Source organism: Anabrus simplex, chromosome 2 (genome assembly GCF_040414725.1).
Source record: "Anabrus simplex isolate iqAnaSimp1 chromosome 2, ASM4041472v1, whole genome shotgun sequence".
Classification (NCBI taxonomy): domain Eukaryota; kingdom Metazoa; phylum Arthropoda; class Insecta; order Orthoptera; family Tettigoniidae; genus Anabrus; species Anabrus simplex.
Genome location: NC_090266.1, coordinates 652,736,541 through 652,755,406, shown reverse-complemented (window position 1 = coordinate 652,755,406; position 18,866 = coordinate 652,736,541). Strand labels below are relative to the sequence as shown.

Below are 18,866 nucleotides of genomic sequence, written 5' to 3'. Positions count from 1 at the left end.
AGGGTAGGTAGTTTACTTAGGATACAAATAGCCATGTAAATCCTGAACTTGAGGTGACACATTTCGTTGAAACGCTTTAAGTCCTGTTTCTGTTGCAGGGCATTTTTTTGGAACTGCTGAGTGATACAAGCCGACAATTTCCGACAATATTCCGCGAGCTACCGGAAATTTATCCTACCGTTTGGTGATCTGTGCTTTAGAGTTTTCGAAAGTAAGGCAGCGAGATTCTTTGAATTCTTCTTTCTTGGCCTGTGTCATGTACGGTACATATCTTTTCCTAAAACGAACCGGTCTGTGATTGAAGCTGCATGTACCCTCACCTACTACATGAACTGTCAGAACAATAACACGAAAGCTGGGTGTGTAAGGTGCTAGTTCCTTAGGTAATTGATTGCATAAATATATTATTTGAATGTTTGGATGTGAATCTAATATTTTAGTTGCGCCATTATACACATAATTACATTTGTATATTCCATCCACTGAATTTGAAGATCCACTTTTGCCGCCTATGCGCAACAACGCCGTGTCATTTCTGCGCATCCTGAAATTTTTTTTTTCAGCCTTGCACTGTGTGTTTCGGAGTACACTGTAGTGATGAAATGGATACGATTAATTTTACTTCTAAGGGATTTCTGAAGTAATCGTTGTGACGGTTTCAGCATTAGAATTATGCAAAGGTAAGTTATGATATTTGCCTATTACTTGTTATTTTACGCATATCATGCGGCATGAAAAAGAAACGAACTCCGCTCGTCTTGTGTTTATGGTGCAGAAGACGATCAGAACTATGGCGTCAGTCTTTTGTTTCGCAATTTCAGCAAATTTAAGTGTGTGGTAGGGTGGGATTGTAGGGTTTTATGCATTTAGTCTGTGGCGTATAAGAGATTAGCGTAAGTTCAGAAATTCATCGTGTTGCAGTACATGATGTGACTAGTGATAATTACTGTGAACTATTTGTGGATTCGTATTTGTGGAAGAACAACTCACTAAATATAATACAAATGTTAATGAGGAATTTGGTGATATTTACCGCCTTATGCAATTGATGGATATTGTGAATTTCGATGTGGGTATTAAGTTCCGAGGATGAGAACTCCATTTACAAATATTTAGACCACATTAAGCTACGCTAGATTGGCACAGTTTCGTATTAATTTACTCTACCACATTCGCACTGGAATGTAGACATGCTTCAGGGTTATTGGTGTGCTTGATTTTTAATTTTTTTATGGGAGACGTATTGCGATTAACGAAGTGCGTTTATGTCATATTACAAAGTCTTTCCTATATGTTGAACCTTATCGTATGATTTTGTTCCACCTCTATGTAGTGTTCAGTATTTATTTACTTCAGTCCACTCAACGCGATTTCCTGGAGCTTTCTCCCAATGTTGATATAGAAGTAAACAGAGTGAAAAAGACGAGCAGTATGACTTGGTTACACATAATCTTATGAAACATTACTGTGCTTTTTGGTCATTCAGATGATTATACATTTTCTAGGGTAAATCAGAATGTCATCAGAGGGAATTAATTTTTTAAGTTATCCTCTTTAAGAACTTGCAGAGTTTTTGCATTGCAAGGATTAGAATTTACATAAAGGATTGTAAAGGGTAAGGGGAACATAAGTAGACATGCAGAATAATGGCTAGACTTAATTCAATGATGTAGAGGCAAGATATGAGACCAGGGCTGTAAATATGAATAAGAGATAGTGGAGGTGATCAGTTTGCTTAGTGATGGTTATGGAATGTTGGTAGTCTGTAGTGAAAATACCTCGTATGCTAACTGAAATAACTGGAGGGTGGAGTCTTCGATCTGCAATTATGACTCATCCCTCATTATACATTTATCATAGTATACTCGATACTAAAGAAAATCTCATCGACCTAACAACTCGCGGCAATGTACATTCATATGGCACAAGATATAGGAACAATTTAGATTTACCACATGTTAGGCTGAGAAATACACAAGAAAACTATAGGCATAGGTATAATGGTATCAAATTATTCAACAAACTACCTGTGCAAGTAAAGGATATACCCCTGTATAACTTCAAAAGGACCCTTAAAAATTGGTTGACATCCATTAGCTTCTACTCAGTATCTGAATTTGAAGAAAATATAATACTGTTTCAAGGGGGGTAATAAAGGCCAACACCATCCTAACACGTTGGTAAATTAGTAGTTATTTATCACTCTTTTGGACGAATAGTGTTATGTTTATTTTAACTTTTGTGTATATTCTTGTATTTATTTTCTGTGCTTAATGAGGTACTTGTAATATTTTGTAACTATGCATCTATGACTCTGTCCATTGCAACTGCCAGTTGCCTAACGACAATAAATTATTCTATTCAGTTAGGATCAAATTTGCAAACTTGGTGTTGCTCAGTTCAGTCATACTTGAATGTACTTCAGTATGGCAGACTTATTTCAATAGGTTATCACAGTTTATTAAAATCATTCAAAAGTGTGTGAAGAATGTACACAGTACAGTGTTAAGCTATCATTTTTATTTATTCATTTAGTCATTCAGCTTCGGTAAACCGGGCGAGTTGGCCATGCGGTTAGGAGCGCGTAGCCGTGAGCTCGCATCCGGGAGATAGCGGGTTCGAACCACACTGTCGGCAGCCCTGAAGATGGTTTTCCATGGTTTTCCATTTTCACACCAGGCAAATGCTGGGGCTGTATACCTTAATTAAGGTCACGGCCACTTCCTTCCCGTTCCTAGGCCTTTCCTGTCCCATTGTTGCCATAAGAACTATCTGTGTCGGTGCAACGTAAAAAAAAAAACATACGAATTGTATTGCCACTTGGTGCTTGGTATGTATTTAAAGAATGTTTAAACAGAATTTTTGTGACTGGTATGAGATCATTCCTCTTCCTTAAAATGATTTCACTAATTCAGATGTCGGTCAGTTAATTATGTTCATACTGTTCAATTTTATGGACTAAATGAGAACTATTCTAGCCCCGAGTTGGTGTATTTTATCCTGGCTCACCCCATAGGTTATAAACTTCATGGTTTTGATCATATTGAATTGTAATTACAATATAATTAAATTAATGTAGAAATGTTCCACCTTTCAATACTATAATATGCATCTGGGAAATAGTAATTTAGAATATTGCATATTATAGTATTGAAAGGTGGACCATTACTACATTAATAATTATACTGCCTCAGCCCGTTAATACTTGGTGCTCAAATATGCCAGCCTCACATCAGTAAATTTACTGGCACATTATCAATCAAGCATTGTTGATATGCATTTAGGGCTTTGTCCAGGTGAATACTGGGTAACACAGGGTCAACTCTTAATGAAATAGGTGAAGTGAGCACACTTTCTCTTCTGTACTCTATGGCTATAATATCAATATCATCTGTAAATATATTTCATAAACAAGGATCAGTAAGAGAAGTTACAGACTAATTCTAATAATAGGGTGGGTTTTTTTTACAATTAGCTTTACATCACACTAACACAGATAGGTCTTAGGGCGACCATGGGACAAGAAAGGGCTAGAAGTGGGAAGGAAGTGGCCATGGCCTTAATAAAGGTACAAACCCAGTATTTGCCTGGTGTGAAAACGTTAAACCATGGAAAACCATTCTCAAGGCTGCCGACCACTATCTTCTGAATGCAAGCTCACAGCTGCGCGTCCATAAACACACGACCAACTTGCTCCAATAATAGTGATAAGCAGAAAAATAATTATAATTTTTTCGTGGATGTACAAATTAGCTCATTTGAATGCTAATCTTGCAATATAAATACGACTGACATTCCTCCACGGAATAATACAAACACATTATAGGAGAATAAAAAATAGACCTACATTATTCCATCAGTTATTGAAACAAGACAGGTTTGAAAAATAATTAGTGTAACAGCTAACTGGTGGTTAGATTGTATAAAAACTGGTATTTAACTGATTAAAAGTAAAAATTGTTAAGCTGAGAGTTAAGAGGGTAGTTTAACCCAGGAGAAGTTGCATGGCGGGGAAAAGACCGCAGTTATGGAAAGTTGTCCGCCTCCGTAACGGTTAGCGTTGTTAGCTGCTGTCTTTGGGGGCCCGGGTATGATTCCCGGTACTGCCAAAAATTTAAGAATGGCAGGAGGGCTTGTATGCAGTTGCCCAGCTGGTAGATTCCCATTGTTTACCTTTTGAAATTTATCGAACATCTCCCTCAATACAGATAGCTCTTATGGCGACAATGGTACGGGAAAGGGCTAGGAGTGGGAAGGAACTGGCCGTGGCGTTAATTAAGGTACAGTCCCAGCATTTGCCTGGTGTGAAATTGGGAAACCACAGAAAATCGCCTTCAGGGCTACCGACAGTGGGGTTCGAACCCACTATCTCCCGAATACTGGATACTGGCCGCACTTAAGCGACTGCAGCTATCGAGCTTGGTGAATCCATTTAAAATTTTAAACGAATGGATATAGCAGCTTGAAAGGATGTGCAGTATTGGCATAGCATACTAAGTTTTATTCAAATTGAGCCACGCACTCTTAGTCTACAGAAACCTTTATGCCTTTTTTTCGTCACGTGTTTATATGGCCTGCAGCAATAAATTCGTCGCTTTATTGATGATGCTTGGTGTTTAAAGGGGCCTAACATCGAAGGTCATCGGCCCTGTCGCTTTATTATACCTTATAGCCTATAAACTGTTAATAACCCTAATTAAATATTTTACTGCGAAGAGAAAGAGCATTAGAATTAATATTTACTATAATTATTTTCATATAACTTTTCATCATAATAAACAGGAATTCCTAAAACTATTGAGAAATATCAAATGAATTTAGCCTCTACATAAAGGTTCAATTAAGCACACAATTAAAAACTGAAAGGCATTAATAAATTAATACATATCATACAATTAATGTCATGTTATATCTATCATAAAAAGAAATTGTTGAGTTTTATTTTAAACTTTACTTTCTCCTACTCTTGAATCGGTCATTTTAATAAATTCCCGTAAGTAGATAGGCCTAGTTATATTAATGATGTATGATTCTTTGGATATTGGTACACTCTGAGGCTGTAAATAATAAAATGATGTCCAAGGTGGCGCAGATACCTTTTTGATGTGCCTCTGTTCTGTACGTCTTGCCATGAAACTAGTCCGACTTGTTGGCTGAACGGTCAGCGTACTGGCCTTCGGTTCAGAGGGTCCCGGGTTCGATTCCCGGCCGGGTCGGGGATTTTAACCTTAATTGGTTAATTCCAATGGCACGGGGGCTGGGTGTATGTGTTGTCTTCATCATCATTTCATCCTCATCAAGACGCGCAGGTCGCCTACGGGAGTCAACTCGAAAGACCTGCATCTGGCGAGCCGAACATGTCTTCGGACACTCCCGGCACTAAAAGCCATACGCCATTTCATTTTTTTACCATGAAACTTTTAATACAAATACAAATGAATTTGGTCGTCATTTATATTTTTATTGTAATATAAATTATACTCGCCACACATTGATGTAATTTCTAATATTATTGTAATGCATCATGTTCTTTGGCTTTGGCCAAATACAACTGGATGAAAGAAGTGGAGAAATCAAAAATGATTTGAAGAAGGGATATTCTGATAAAGCTTACTTTTAAGTCAAAATCTCTGGGCTACAAGAAAAAACACTAAAAGAAATGTGGTTAAAAATAAAGATGGAAAACTGCTCTTTCAAATCGATAATGTGACTGATGGAAAGAATACCTTGAAGACTTACAGTATATGTAGCTGGTTTCTGGTACACAACAGTTACCTATGAGTTACCTAAGTGCGCTTGTAACTTTAACTGCACTGTTAACTTTAATGAGTTTCCAGAAACTTACATCCAGGTTTAAAAACCCTGCTAATAAACAGTACAGTTATCGTCATGTTCAGTATCTCTCATTCTCCAATAGATGTCTCTACGTGAATGTTCTTAGGGATATTTTGATAATATCTAATTACTTTTACTAGCAGAAGTTTTCTATAATAAAAACTGTAGTCAACTCAATCTGATTCAGCGTGTAACATACCTGCCAAGTATTCCAGTTTTTCCATAAAATGTACAGATTTTGAGTGTGTTTCACGGTTGTACGGAGGAACAACGTTATTGTATGGATTTTTAATGTCTGTGCTTGTTTTTGCTTTCTGCGATTTTTGAAAGTTGGCAGGTATGATGTAATAATCTCTCAAAATATGAATATATGTACAATCTAATAATGCAAATATTAGATAATTTCCCCTTCTTTTTTATTCACAGTACGCAGACACCTTGATTGTTGTCGTCAGTAAAATTATACAAATACACTGCAATTACCTAACAGATCACTTTTCACTGATCCAGAACACGAGCATAAACAAAAATAATCATATAAATGAAAACGTGCAACACACTCTGGAACTTATCATTCCGGCACTGAAGATGGTGCAACATCCATTCGTTCTCGCAGCAACTGTTGCAGATGTTTTTAATAGACTGCAAGCAAATCGAAAACTCCTACTTGAAACACACATATGCTGTTTTTCTATTCAAGGATGCTGGACATGAACGACAAGATTGCAGTTTCTTCAGTTCTTCCGTATCTCGGCACAGAGTCTTGCCTGCAAAATGTTGCTTATTCCTGCTTGTATCAGTCTGGGAACTCTGTCATTTATCATTCTTCTTTGACATGTAATTTCACCTGATCAGATGCCAAACCCTTCAGGAATTCAATTTTTTTTCCGGGCTTTTATGGCACAACTTGAACACGAAAGCATTACACACTGTGATCTCCAATAGCCATATCACTACAACCTTTAACCGGAGATGCTGAAGTCTCCGACTTCTTTAATTAAAAATCTTGCAGAGAGCTGTAGTTTACCTTATCTGTGTCAACACACTTCACACCCTGGGTCAGGGTCAGCTCGCTATGTATGACTGAAATTCTCAAGTACCGAGCTCGATAGCTGCAGTCGCTTAAGTGCGGCCAGTATCCAGTATTCGGGAGATAGTAGGTTCGAACCCCACTGTCGGCAGCCCTGAAAATGGTTTTCCGTGGTTTCCCATTTTCACACCAGGCAAATGCTGGGGCTGTACCTTAATTAAGGCCACGGCCGCTTCCTTCCCACTCCTAGCCCTTTCCTGTCCCATCGTCGCCGTAAGACCTATCTGTGTCGGTGCGACGTAAAACAACTAGCAAAGAAAAAAAAAAAAGAAATTCTCAAGTAGACTTCATGTCAGCAGTTACGAGAGTATTTTTGTCAATGCATGTTGTGTGGTCAGTGTAAATCATTTGAGATGTTTTACTTATTAAGAACTACAAATCCTCAGTTCAAGGAGTATACTAGGGAACTATTAATGAATGAAGTAGCAGTTGAAGTCGAACAGGTGACAAAAGCACGGTGCTTTGGTTCTGTCATCAGGCTTAAATAAGGCATACTGTGCCTTCCTGTATGCTGTCATTTCTTTATTTGAGAATCTCATTTCTACACTTCAGAGTGCTTCCCCTCATGTTCATAAACTACTAGAACTAATGACAGACCTGTTAGAGCAGCTGCTTTCCAGATTTGTTAAACCAAAAGTGTCCAAAAGTTCCCTTTTATAAAAAGCTCCATACCATTCTATTGAGAATCAGAGATAGTGATGAGCTTGTCATGGGCATTGAAGAATTAATATTCTCTTCTTCAGCTTACAGATTAAAATCACATGCATACAATAATATCTATAAGCCAAAAAAAAAACCCAAGAAACTTCAGATAAAAAAAATACCAGAATGTCATTTATGCCAAACATAACACAAGAGTAGAAATGCAGAATATAACAACACATGAATTTTACCTGCCAGTAAAAAACCTTACCTGTGTTGATTTTAATAGAGATGAAGTTGAGATTCTAGAGAAGGGCCCTAACACAATTGGCCACACAATGAAAAAAGTCCTTTTATAACAGGGAATTAAGGAAATTGATAGCACAAACTGAGGTCACACTTGCAGAGATTCTAATAGATGAACAGGAGATGATCAGGGTCGAGGGTCTTGGAATTGTGCCACAGATTATCAAGCACTTTCACCCTTGACCTTGTAATTATTGCTATCCATAGGCTTAGCTGTGTTGATACTGCTACACAGCTGAAAGCAGAGGGAAACTACAGCCCTAACTAATTCCAAAGGACATGCAGCTCTCTCTGTATGAATGATGTACTGATGATGGCCTTTTCCCGGGTAAAATATTCCGGAGGTAAACTAGTCTCCATTTGGATCTCCGGGTGGGGACTACACGAGAGGGGGCGATTATCAGGAAGATGGATACTGACATTCTGTGAGTCGGAGCCTGGAATGTTAGAAGTTTGAATTGTTGTGGTAGGTTAGAAAATCTGAAAAGGGAGATGGGTAGACTAAAGTTAGATGTAGTTGGTAGAAGTACGTCGACAGGAAGAACGGGAATTTTGGTCAGGCGGCTACAGAATTATCAACACAAAATCAAACAGGGGAAATGCAGGAGTTGGTTTGATAATGAATAAGAAAATAGGGCAGCAGGTAAGTTACTACGACCAGCATAGTGAAAGAATTATTGTCGTCAAGATAGAATTCAAACCAATGCACACCACAGTAGTGCAGTTCTATATGCCTACTAGTTCAGTAGATGATGAGGAAATCGAAAGAACAATATGTAAAAGGTGACGAGAATCTAATTGTGATGGGAGACTGGAATTCCGTGGTAGGCCAAGGAAGAGAAGGTAATACAGTAGAAGAATTTGGATTGGGACAAAGAAACGAAAGAGGAAGTCGGCTGGATTAATTCTGCACTGATCATAATTTAGTCCTTGCCAATACTTGGTTCAAACACCAAAACGACGGCTTTATACTTGGACGAGACCTGGAGACACTGGAAGGTATCAAATAGACTTCATTATGATTAGGCAGAGATTCAGAAACCAGGTGTTGGAGGGCAAAACTTTCCCAGGAGCAGACGTGAACTCTGACCGCAACTTGTTGGTCATGAAATGCCATCTGAAGTCGAGGAAATTGAAGAAAAGAAAGAATGCAAGGAGATGGGATGTAGACAAGTTGAAAGAAAAGAGTGTGAGGACTTGTTTCAAGGAACATGTTGCGCAAGGATTAAATGACGAGGCTGAAGGAAACACAATAGAGGGAGAGTGGATAATCATGAAAAATGAAGTCAGTAGGTCTGCTGAATAAATGATAGGAAGGAAGAAAAGATCAACTAAGAATCAGTGGATAACTCAGGAGATACTAGACCTGATTGGTGAACGATGAAAATACAAGAATGCTAGAAATAAAGAGGGCAGAAAAGAATACAGGTGATTAAAGAATGAAGTGTATAGAAAGTTCAAGGTAGCTAAGGAAGAATGGCTGAAGGAGAAGTGCAAGGATGTCAAAGGTTGTATGGTCCTAGGAAAGGTAGATGCTGCAAACAGGAAAATCAAGGAAACCTTTGGAGAAAGAATCTCGGTGTATGAATATTAAGGGTTCGGATGGAAAGCCACTTCTAGGGAAAGAAGACAAAGCAGAAAGATGGCAGGAACATACTCAGCAGTTGTATCAATGTAAAGATGAAGATGATTTAGTTCTGGAAATGGGAGACCCAATTTTGAGGTCAGAGTTTGAAGGAGCTGTGAGAGACCTAAATAGGAACAAGGCACCTGGAATTGATGACATTCCCTCTGAATTACTGACTGCCTTAGGAGAAACCAGCATGCCTAGGTTATTTCATTTAGTGTGTAAGATGTATGAGACAGGAGAAGTGCCATCCAATTTTTGGCAGAATGCTGTTATACCTATTCTCAAGAATGCCGGTTATGACAAGTGTGAAAACTACTGCACCATTAGTTTAGTATCTCATGCCTGCAAAATTTTAACACACATTATTTATAGAAGAATGGAAAGACAAGTTGAAACTGAGTTGGGAGAAGGTCAATTTGGCTTCAGAAGAAATGTAGGAACATGTGAAGCAATCCTGACTTTACGTTTGATCTTAGAGGATCGAATTAATGACAAGCCCATGTACATGACATTCATAGATCTGGAAAAGTCCTTCGATAATGTTGATTGGACCAAGCTATTTAAGTTTCTGAAGGTGATTGGGATCAGATACCGAGAACAAAGAATTATCTACAATCTGTATAAAAATCACTCTTGAGTGATAAGAATCGAGGGCTTTGAAGACGATGCAGCAATCCAGAAAGAAGTGAGGCAAGGCTGCAGTCTGTCCCCCCCCCCCCCTTTTAAATGTTTACATAGAACAGGTAGTAAAGGAAATCAAAGAGGAATTTGGAAAGGGAATCACAATCCAAGGAGAGGAAATAAAAACTTTGAGATTTGCCTATTGTTATTGATATTATTATTATTGTTGTTGTTGATATTGTTATTTTATCCGAGAATGCAGAAGATTTCGAGAAGCTGCTGAATGGTATGGACGAAGCCTTGGGTAAGGAGTGCAAGATGAAAATAAATAAGTCCAAAACAAAAGTAATGAAGTGCAATCGAATGAAGGCAGGTGATGCAGGTAATACTAGATTAGGAAATGAAGTCTTAAAGGAAGTAGATGAATATTGTTACTTAGGTAGTAGAGTAACTAACGATGGCAGAAGTAGGGACGACATAAAATGCAGACTAGCACAAGCTAAGAAGAGCTTTCTTAAGAAAAGAAATTTGCTCACTTCAAACATTGATATAGGAATTAGAAAGAAGTTTTTGAAGACTTTCATCTGGAGCGTGACATTGTATGGAAGTGAAACGTGGACGAGAACTAGCTCTGAAAGAAAGAGAATAGAATCTTTTAAAATGTGGTGTTACAGAAGAATGTGAGATGGATAGATTGAATCACGAATGAAGAGATACTGAATCGAATTGGTGAGAGATCGATTTGGCTAATTTTGACAAGAAGAAGAGATAGAAAATGACAGGACACATCTTAATACACCCAGGACTTGTTCAGTTGGTTTTTTGAGGGATGTGTAGGTGGTAAGAATGGTAGGGGTAGACCAAGGTATGAATATGACGAGCAGATGTAGGGTGCAATAGTTCTTTAGAAATTGAAAAGGTTAGCACAGGATAGGGTGACATGGATAACTGCATCAAACCAGCCTATGGACTGATGACTCAAACAACAGGTAACAGACTATCTAGGTAAGCCTGCTGTATAAAGTTCTGAAAGAATGCAGATTATCTCCTACGACAATATGTGAGTAACTCTTATTCAGTAATGAACCCTAGACCGTGTCCATCCACATTCAACAACAGGTAAGACTATCTAGGTAAGCCTGCTGTATAAAGTTCTGAAAGAATGCAGATTATCTCCTACGACAATATGTGAGTAACTCTTATTCAGTAATGAACCCTAGACCGTGTCCAGCCACATTCAACAACAGGTAACAGACTATCTAGGTAAGCCTGCTGTATAAAGTTCTGAAAGAATGCAGATTATCTCCTACGACAATATGTGAGTAACTCTTATTCACTAATGAACCCTAGACCGTGTCCAGCCACATTATATAGTCCTCCACCTTTCCTCTTCAACATGTCGTGATGTAGTCTTGTACTGTGGTTGTCCCATCAGGGGAGAAAGATTTATTGTTCTTAATCTCCAACATAGTCCAACACAGTAGAAATTTTGGGTCCATAACCGCCATACCAACGTCATCGTTCCGTGGTTGGGTTTTTGATGCAGACATGACTCCTAAAGTATCCAATGTTATCAACAGCTATATAATTAACTCTATATTTACCAGTACTGTACAAACTGAATTACATACAAGATCCAGTAGGAGACCTTCCAGCTTCCAAATATTACCAGAAAATTATTTTAATACACAAACATAATAAATACATGCATTATGATGGATATAGCGCATTGTAATCAATACAATGCAAGAGTGTGATTTATGTACTGTCACAAACTAACCCTCTTCTGAACTGCTGTTCACTTCCTTTTCAGCATTGCTTTGACAGTTCTAACCTTCTGAACGCTCTTACTGTCGTCTCATTGTTCTTTTTGGAGCTCTGTTAAAGCTGAATAAAAACTAGTGTGGTGTCCAACTACATGCTGGAGTATATTATTCACTGTGCATCGCGGATTCATGTTACTTCCAGATGATAATTGGATAGCAAGGATGTACTGCATGTCTCCTCCCCTGAGCTCTTTAGCCAGAAACATAATTGAAGCTACAGTAAAGTAATAAAGAATGGGTATAATATTGTTGAAGATATCTTTGCTTAGTTCCTCGAATGTACCAAAAACATCATCCATGGGGACGAACATATGCAACTCCTCTTTTACCAGTTTTCAAGGTATTGTTCCTGTTCATAAGAAATTTGACATCTGATGGCACTATGAAGTATCTCAGCTGGTTGAAGTTCTAGATGGTCCTTAAGCAATATGCTTCACATTCTCTGCCTGTGCGTTCTGTTTGTCTAGAGGATGAAAGTGAGGTGACTCCTAGACACCTTTCTTAACTATGAAATTTAGACCAGTATTGCCGGTTATTGTCTATGCTGAACATTGTTTCATCTGCAGCCTCTTGCATTCCCAGTAAATTTTACCCTGTCTGCCAGATCTACATTCATGGTAAACGTATCCATTATACATTAGTTTAATTCCGTTTTTGGACTCCAAGAATATATTTTGAAATCCTGTTGCATTTTTGCCTCAAATTTTTATGAATTTTAAATGTTCACTTACCGAGCAAGTGGCTGCGTGGTTTGGGTCTCAGCTTGCATGAGGGAGACAGCGGGTTTGAAACCCTACTGTCAGTAGCCCTGAAGAGGTTTTCCTTTTATCACGCCAGGCAAATGCTGGGGCTGTACCTTAATTAAGACCACGGTCACTTCTTTCCCACACCTAGCCCTTTCCTATCCCATAATCACCATACGACCCATCTGTGTCGGTGCGACGTAAAACAAATTGTAGAAATGTTCATTTCAAATTTTTACTGATTTTTGTTACGCAAACCTTAGCAGTGCTGAATCTATTGTTACCAAAAGAGAGATATTTTGGTGTAACTTAAAATATGCAATAATGTACTTTTGGAATGTCAGCTTTACAAAATCTGTTTTGGAATAATGGATTCAGTAAATTATATTCAGAAAAATGGTGGGAATAATGCAGTAGTGAATTTACTATTTTCTCCACATCAGTAGTACATTTCATCTCCTTATTTCATTTCTTTCTGAAATCTGAAAATAGACTGGAAAATTTACGTTGAGGCAGATATTAAAAAATATTCCTTTTCCAAATTGCAAGTAATTCCTTTTTTCATCCCTTGGTTGGAGGCTTTAATTTTCTTCAAACAAGTATTCTTTTACAAAATTATTGCTTCAACTTTGTATCTAAAATCCTCCCAAGTTTCTGGTTATACTAGTGAGTTCTTGTCTATTCCATTTTCTGCATACTCCTCAATGTCCCTATGAATTCTTCCTTTAGGCCTATTTTTATGCACACTTACAAGCTGCTCTAGTATCCTTACTCAATCCTCACATGTCTCTTTTTTTCCTTTAAACATATTGCTTCGAAACATATTGTGTAGGTGTTGTTTGGGTGTTCAGTCCAAATACTGGTTTGATGCAGCTCTCCATGGCATCCTGTCTTGTGCTAACCTTTTACTTTCCATGTAACTACTACATCCAACATCTGCTCTAATCTGCTTGTCATTTTCATCCTTTGGTCTACCCCTACTATTCTCACTGCTTACAGTTTTCTCAGAAGCCATCTGAACAGGTCCTGGATGTCTTAAGATGTGTACCATCATTCTGTCTCTTCTGGTCAAATTTAGCCAGATCGATCTCTCACCAATTTGATTTAGCATCTCTTCATTTGTGATTTGATCTGCCCATCTTACCTTCACCATTCCTCTTTAACACCACAATTTTTTCTAAGCTAGTTATCGTCCATGTTTCACTTCCGTACAACGCCACGCTTCAGATGAAAATTTTCAAAAACATCTTTCTGATTCCTATGTCAATGTGTGAAGTGAGCAAATTTCTTTTTTGTAAGAAAGGCCTTCCTTGCTTGTGCTATTATGCATTGTATGTCCTTATGCCATTGTTATTCTACCACCCAAGTACCAATATTCATCTACTTTCTCTAAGACTTCATTTCCTAATCTAATATTTCCTGCATGACCTGACTTTGTTCAACTGCACTACATTACATTATCATTCGACTGCACTCTTTTACTTATGTTTTAGATTTATCTTTCTGCAAGACTGTTCCTTTACCATTCAGTTATTTCTCCAGATCTTCTGCAGACTCAGATAAAATGTCTTCAGTTAATCTCAGAGTTTTGATCTCCTTGGATTGTGATTCCCATTCCAAATTACACTTTGATTTCCTGTCAAAAAAGGAGAGGGGACAAACTTCAGCCTTGCCTCACTCTTTTCTGAATTGTTGCTTCTTTCTTGGTATCTGATCCTTATCACCTTCAGAATCTCAAAGTTTGGTCCATTCTACATAATTACATGCCTTTTCTAGGTCTACAGATGCCATGTACATGGGCTTGTCCACCTTAATTCGATTCTCTAAGATCAGACGTAACGTCAGGATTGCTTTACGTGTTCCTACATTTTTTCTGAAGCCAAACTGATCTTTTCCCAACTTATCCTCAACTTGTCTTTCCATTCTTCTGTAAATAAAACAGGTTAAAATTTTGCAGGTATGAGATGTAAAATAATAGTGCAGAAGTTTTCATACTTGTCAGCACCTGCTTTCTTGGGAATTAGTAACTCGTAACAAAATTCTGTCTAAAATCAGATGGCACTTCTCTTGTATCATACATCTTACACACTAATGGAATAATTGCACCATGCTCGTTTCTCCTATGGCAGTCAGTAATTCTGAAGGTATGTCATTAATTCCAGATTCCTTGTTCCTATTTATGTCTGTCAAAGCTCTGTCGAATTCTGGCCTCAAAATTGGGTCTCCCATTTCATCAGCATCAACAACGGCCTCTTCTTTTTCCAGAACGCTGGGCTGCGTGGCTTACACGGTTGAGGCGTTGGCCCTTCTGACCCCAACTTGGCAGGTTTGATCCTGGCTCAGTCCGGTGACATTAGAAGATGCTCAAATAAGTCAGCCATGTGTCAGTAGATTTACTAGCACGTAAAAGAACTCCTATGGGACTAAATTCAGACACCCCGGCATCTCCAAAAAAACGTTAAGGTGGTTAGGACGTAAAGTAGATAACATTTTTATTATTTATTTATTTTTTCAGAACTTTATTATCTACTTCTTTCCCTTGATACAACTGTTTGATATATTCCTGCCATCTTTCTGCCTTGTCTTCTTTTCATAGAAGTGGTTTTCCATCTAAGCTTAATATTCATACACTTAGTTTTTGTTTCTCCAAAGGTTTCCTTGATTTTCCTGTATGCAGCATCAACCTTTTCTACCACCATACAACCTTCAACATCCTTGCACTTCTCTTTCGACCATTTTTCCTGTCTACTGCATTCTTTAATCACCTGTATTCTTTTCTGCCCTCCTCAATTTTTGCATTCTTGTACATTTGCTGTTTGTCAGTCAGGTCTAGTATCTCCTGAGTTATCATTTGATTCTTATTTTATCTTTCCATTCTTCTTAACCTTTCTTCAGCAGTCCTGATGTCGTTCTTCATGACTGTTTATTCTTCATCTGTGTTTCATTCAGCCTTTTCATTTAGTCCATGTACAGCATGTTCCTTGAAACAAACCCTCCCTACCGAGTGAGTTGGTCGTGTGGTTTGGGGCGCGCAGCTGTGAGCTTGTATTCGGGAGGTAGTGGGTTCGAATCCCACTGTTGGCAGCCCTGAAGATGGTTTTCCATGATTTCCCATTTTCACACCAGGCAAATGCTCGGGCTGTACCTTAATTAAGGCCATGGTCCCTTCCTTCCCTCTTCTAGCTCTTTCCCATCCCATTGTTGCCATAAGACATATCTGTGTCGGTGCAGCGTAAAGCAGATTGGAAAAAAAAAGTGCCTTTAACTCTAGTCTTTGAAACATTTTGCTGATTATGTCCATGTATTTCTGTATTACTTGCTTGTTCCTGAAACATTCCTGTCCATCAGTCTGCAGAAAGAACAGAGAGATTGCCGAGTAGTGGTGAAGAAAAACAAAATGAAGCTAAATACGTTTTAACACAAAAATAGGGAATTACAGTGGAATGAAGTTGGTTTAGGATGCAACATTTTAGCCGAAGCAGAAGAATATTGCTGTATGATTACTGAAACAATTATATAAAATATGGACTAGCCCTAGCAACATCTTTATGTGGAAGAAAAGCGTGGACAATAACTGGTACAGTCAGAGATTTTAAAATGTGGTGTACGTAAAAATAAAATGGAGCTATACTGAATCATGTTGGTGAGATAAGAATAATTTGAAGTCATTTATTATCTAAACATGAGCAATTCTTAACATGTATAATTAAATCCTTTCCATAATTTCATTGCTGTTGATGAAAAACTAGCTGAGAATGGTTTGCCATGTTGTTTGCATGTAATGCCTGACCAGTCAAATAGAATTAGCCTCGGTTGATCCCATATTATAGGTTGCTCATAATATTCTTAGTGGTATTGTCATAATGGCCTAAATAAACTCTGGAGTGTTGAAATTTTGTCTTGCAGGCTTTGTTTAATATGCTGGAAGTCAATAATGCTGAGTTGACATCTTTAGAGATCTGTAAATGCCACAACTTCAGCCAGGATCAAACCCAGTATATTGGGAACATGAGAAGAATGATTAGGAGTTGGCTTGATAAATTTGCACTGAATTATGGTAGAAGAGACCAGGAACATGAAATTAGAACCATGTAAGCTAACTTGTGATTGATGGGATCCATTCCGTTACACAGAAATGAAAGAAATGGACTGTGACTTATGATATGGATCCATGAACTCCTGCTTTCAAACTATCTGAAGTGATGAGACAACACTATGTTCTGGTGGTTGTATGCATGGGAATGGAAATTTGTAAGGAAATTAATGACGAGTAGAGAGAATTCTCACATATGGGCCCTCTCTTGTCTGAAGTGTTTTAATTTGAAGCCTGCCTTAACAGACCATTCAATTTTGTAGTTAGATGGATGTTGAATGTTAGGTACCTAATTTTCATTTGTTAACTGGAAAACTTGTTGCTGGGCATCTTTACTTTAAGTGGTGAAAATAGGCACTATTTCTCCCTTATTCACCTGTGGCACAATACTTTCTAAAGCATTTTTAGAGTTCCTTGTCTTAAATGTTTCTTAAGGGACCATTTATACTGAAGTCATTACTGGTCTTTATGTATGCACTGAACGTCAAAACTTCAAGTATAATGATAAATGAAGTAACACAAGGCATTCACCTTTCAAATACCAGGAGACAAATAAGAAATTTCTACTCGTGCTTAATCACAGTACACTTGTTGAAATAATCTTGTCGGGTTTCTAGAAACAAACTGTCATTCAGAAACTTTACAGAATCCTCTGCAAGGTATATTTTATTGGATTCGATACTATCCTGAATAACTGTTCTACACCAGCAAGATGTCTTGCTTTAGGTGTTGACTTCGAGCAATATGAGGGTGTATTTGGAAAAATCGTTGGCACAGCATTTTCGGTAAGTTTTAGAATTAATCTAGCAAACACTTTGTGCTACCTTAACCGTACCCCTATCTACTCGAATTATGTAAGACTCATCAGAATGTTTTATGCATACAGTAAGTTACTATTGGGCTTTTTGGTGTAGAAAAACCTGTCAGTATGTGACGAAACCATAGCTTATGGCGGCTTTCATACGTTAGCAAAGAACAGGTTTTTTTTTTCTTTTTTTTTTTTTTTTTCCAGTTTCTGTGTCAAATTGGTTGAGAGCTGAGGACACTACAGCCACGAGGCATTTCCAAGTTTTCACATATCTGTAAATAAGTAGGATATTAATGTATTCCCTCTAAATCCATAGCACTGAAGTAATTTATCCACCTTATCTAGGAAGTCGTGTATTGCAGCTTAACATTGTTGAATGAAGAGAACGTTGAAGTTGTTGATAAATATTCACTTACACTTCCATACACAATACAGTAAATGTAAGGAACTGTCACACACCAATATATTCCACATAAACAAAATCTCCGTAACTTCCTTCCATAATTTCACAGTAAACTAGCAATAACAGCGCAAAACACGTGTGCTAACCAGCTTTACTTTGCCAGTCCTCGGACTGGCCTAGTCACACGACTTGAACGAGGCATGGCCTGTCTTTCCCGTAGGCTTAGATTCAGCCACAGTGACGTGGTTGTCACAGGCCATGAAAGTTGGGCAAAGTTCTCCCAGTCACACTCGACCACTGCAGTGATACCAGAGTTTGAAATGGAGCCAGAAAATAATGAAGGAAAGGGCAGAAATCAGTCATTTTCAATTTACGTTTTAAGAAATAGGTTATTTATGATCATTGCAGTTTGTGCTTTTTATTATTATTATTAATAACAAATACATTGCAAATAGGAAATATCCACATGGCAATGATCACTTACAGTGGTGTGATAATGACAATAAGTTATTTTATTTTTCCTTTTCTTTTCAATTTTTGTTAAAGATTGGCTGAAGAGTGCAAGTGTAGGAATTGTAGGTGTAGCCAGGCTTTAAGGAGTATGAGGGAGGATTGGGAGAGTTTGAGGGAGATAATTAGGAATCTCTCAGAAGACAGGAAGGAAGGTAGGCCTCCCTCAAGCAACAAGTACAACTGGAGTTACCATATTCTGAATCCCCAAAATGAGAACGCCGAAAACGGGATTGATCAACATGCTCTTAGGACTGTTGAATCCCGAATGAAACATTATTAGCTCAATTTTATGTTGTCAAATAGCTATATTTACATAAGAAACCAACAAAATAAACAAATATTACACACATTGCACA

The 18,866-nt window shown here is 37.9% G+C and overlaps 1 protein-coding gene across 3 annotated transcripts in view; it reads left to right on the top strand.

The window, feature by feature from the left end:
- Positions 1-572: 572 nt before the first annotated feature.
- Positions 573-18,866, top strand: part of LOC136862994 (uncharacterized) — a 319,777-nt gene continuing 301,483 nt past the window's right edge. For all 3 annotated transcript variants that reach the window (XM_067139304.2, XM_067139303.2, XM_067139302.2), the window contains exon 1: positions 573-680. In XM_067139304.2, coding sequence (XP_066995405.1) covers positions 673-680 — 8 coding nt within the window. In that variant the 5' untranslated portion in view covers positions 573-672. The remainder of the gene's footprint in view (positions 681-18,866) is intronic.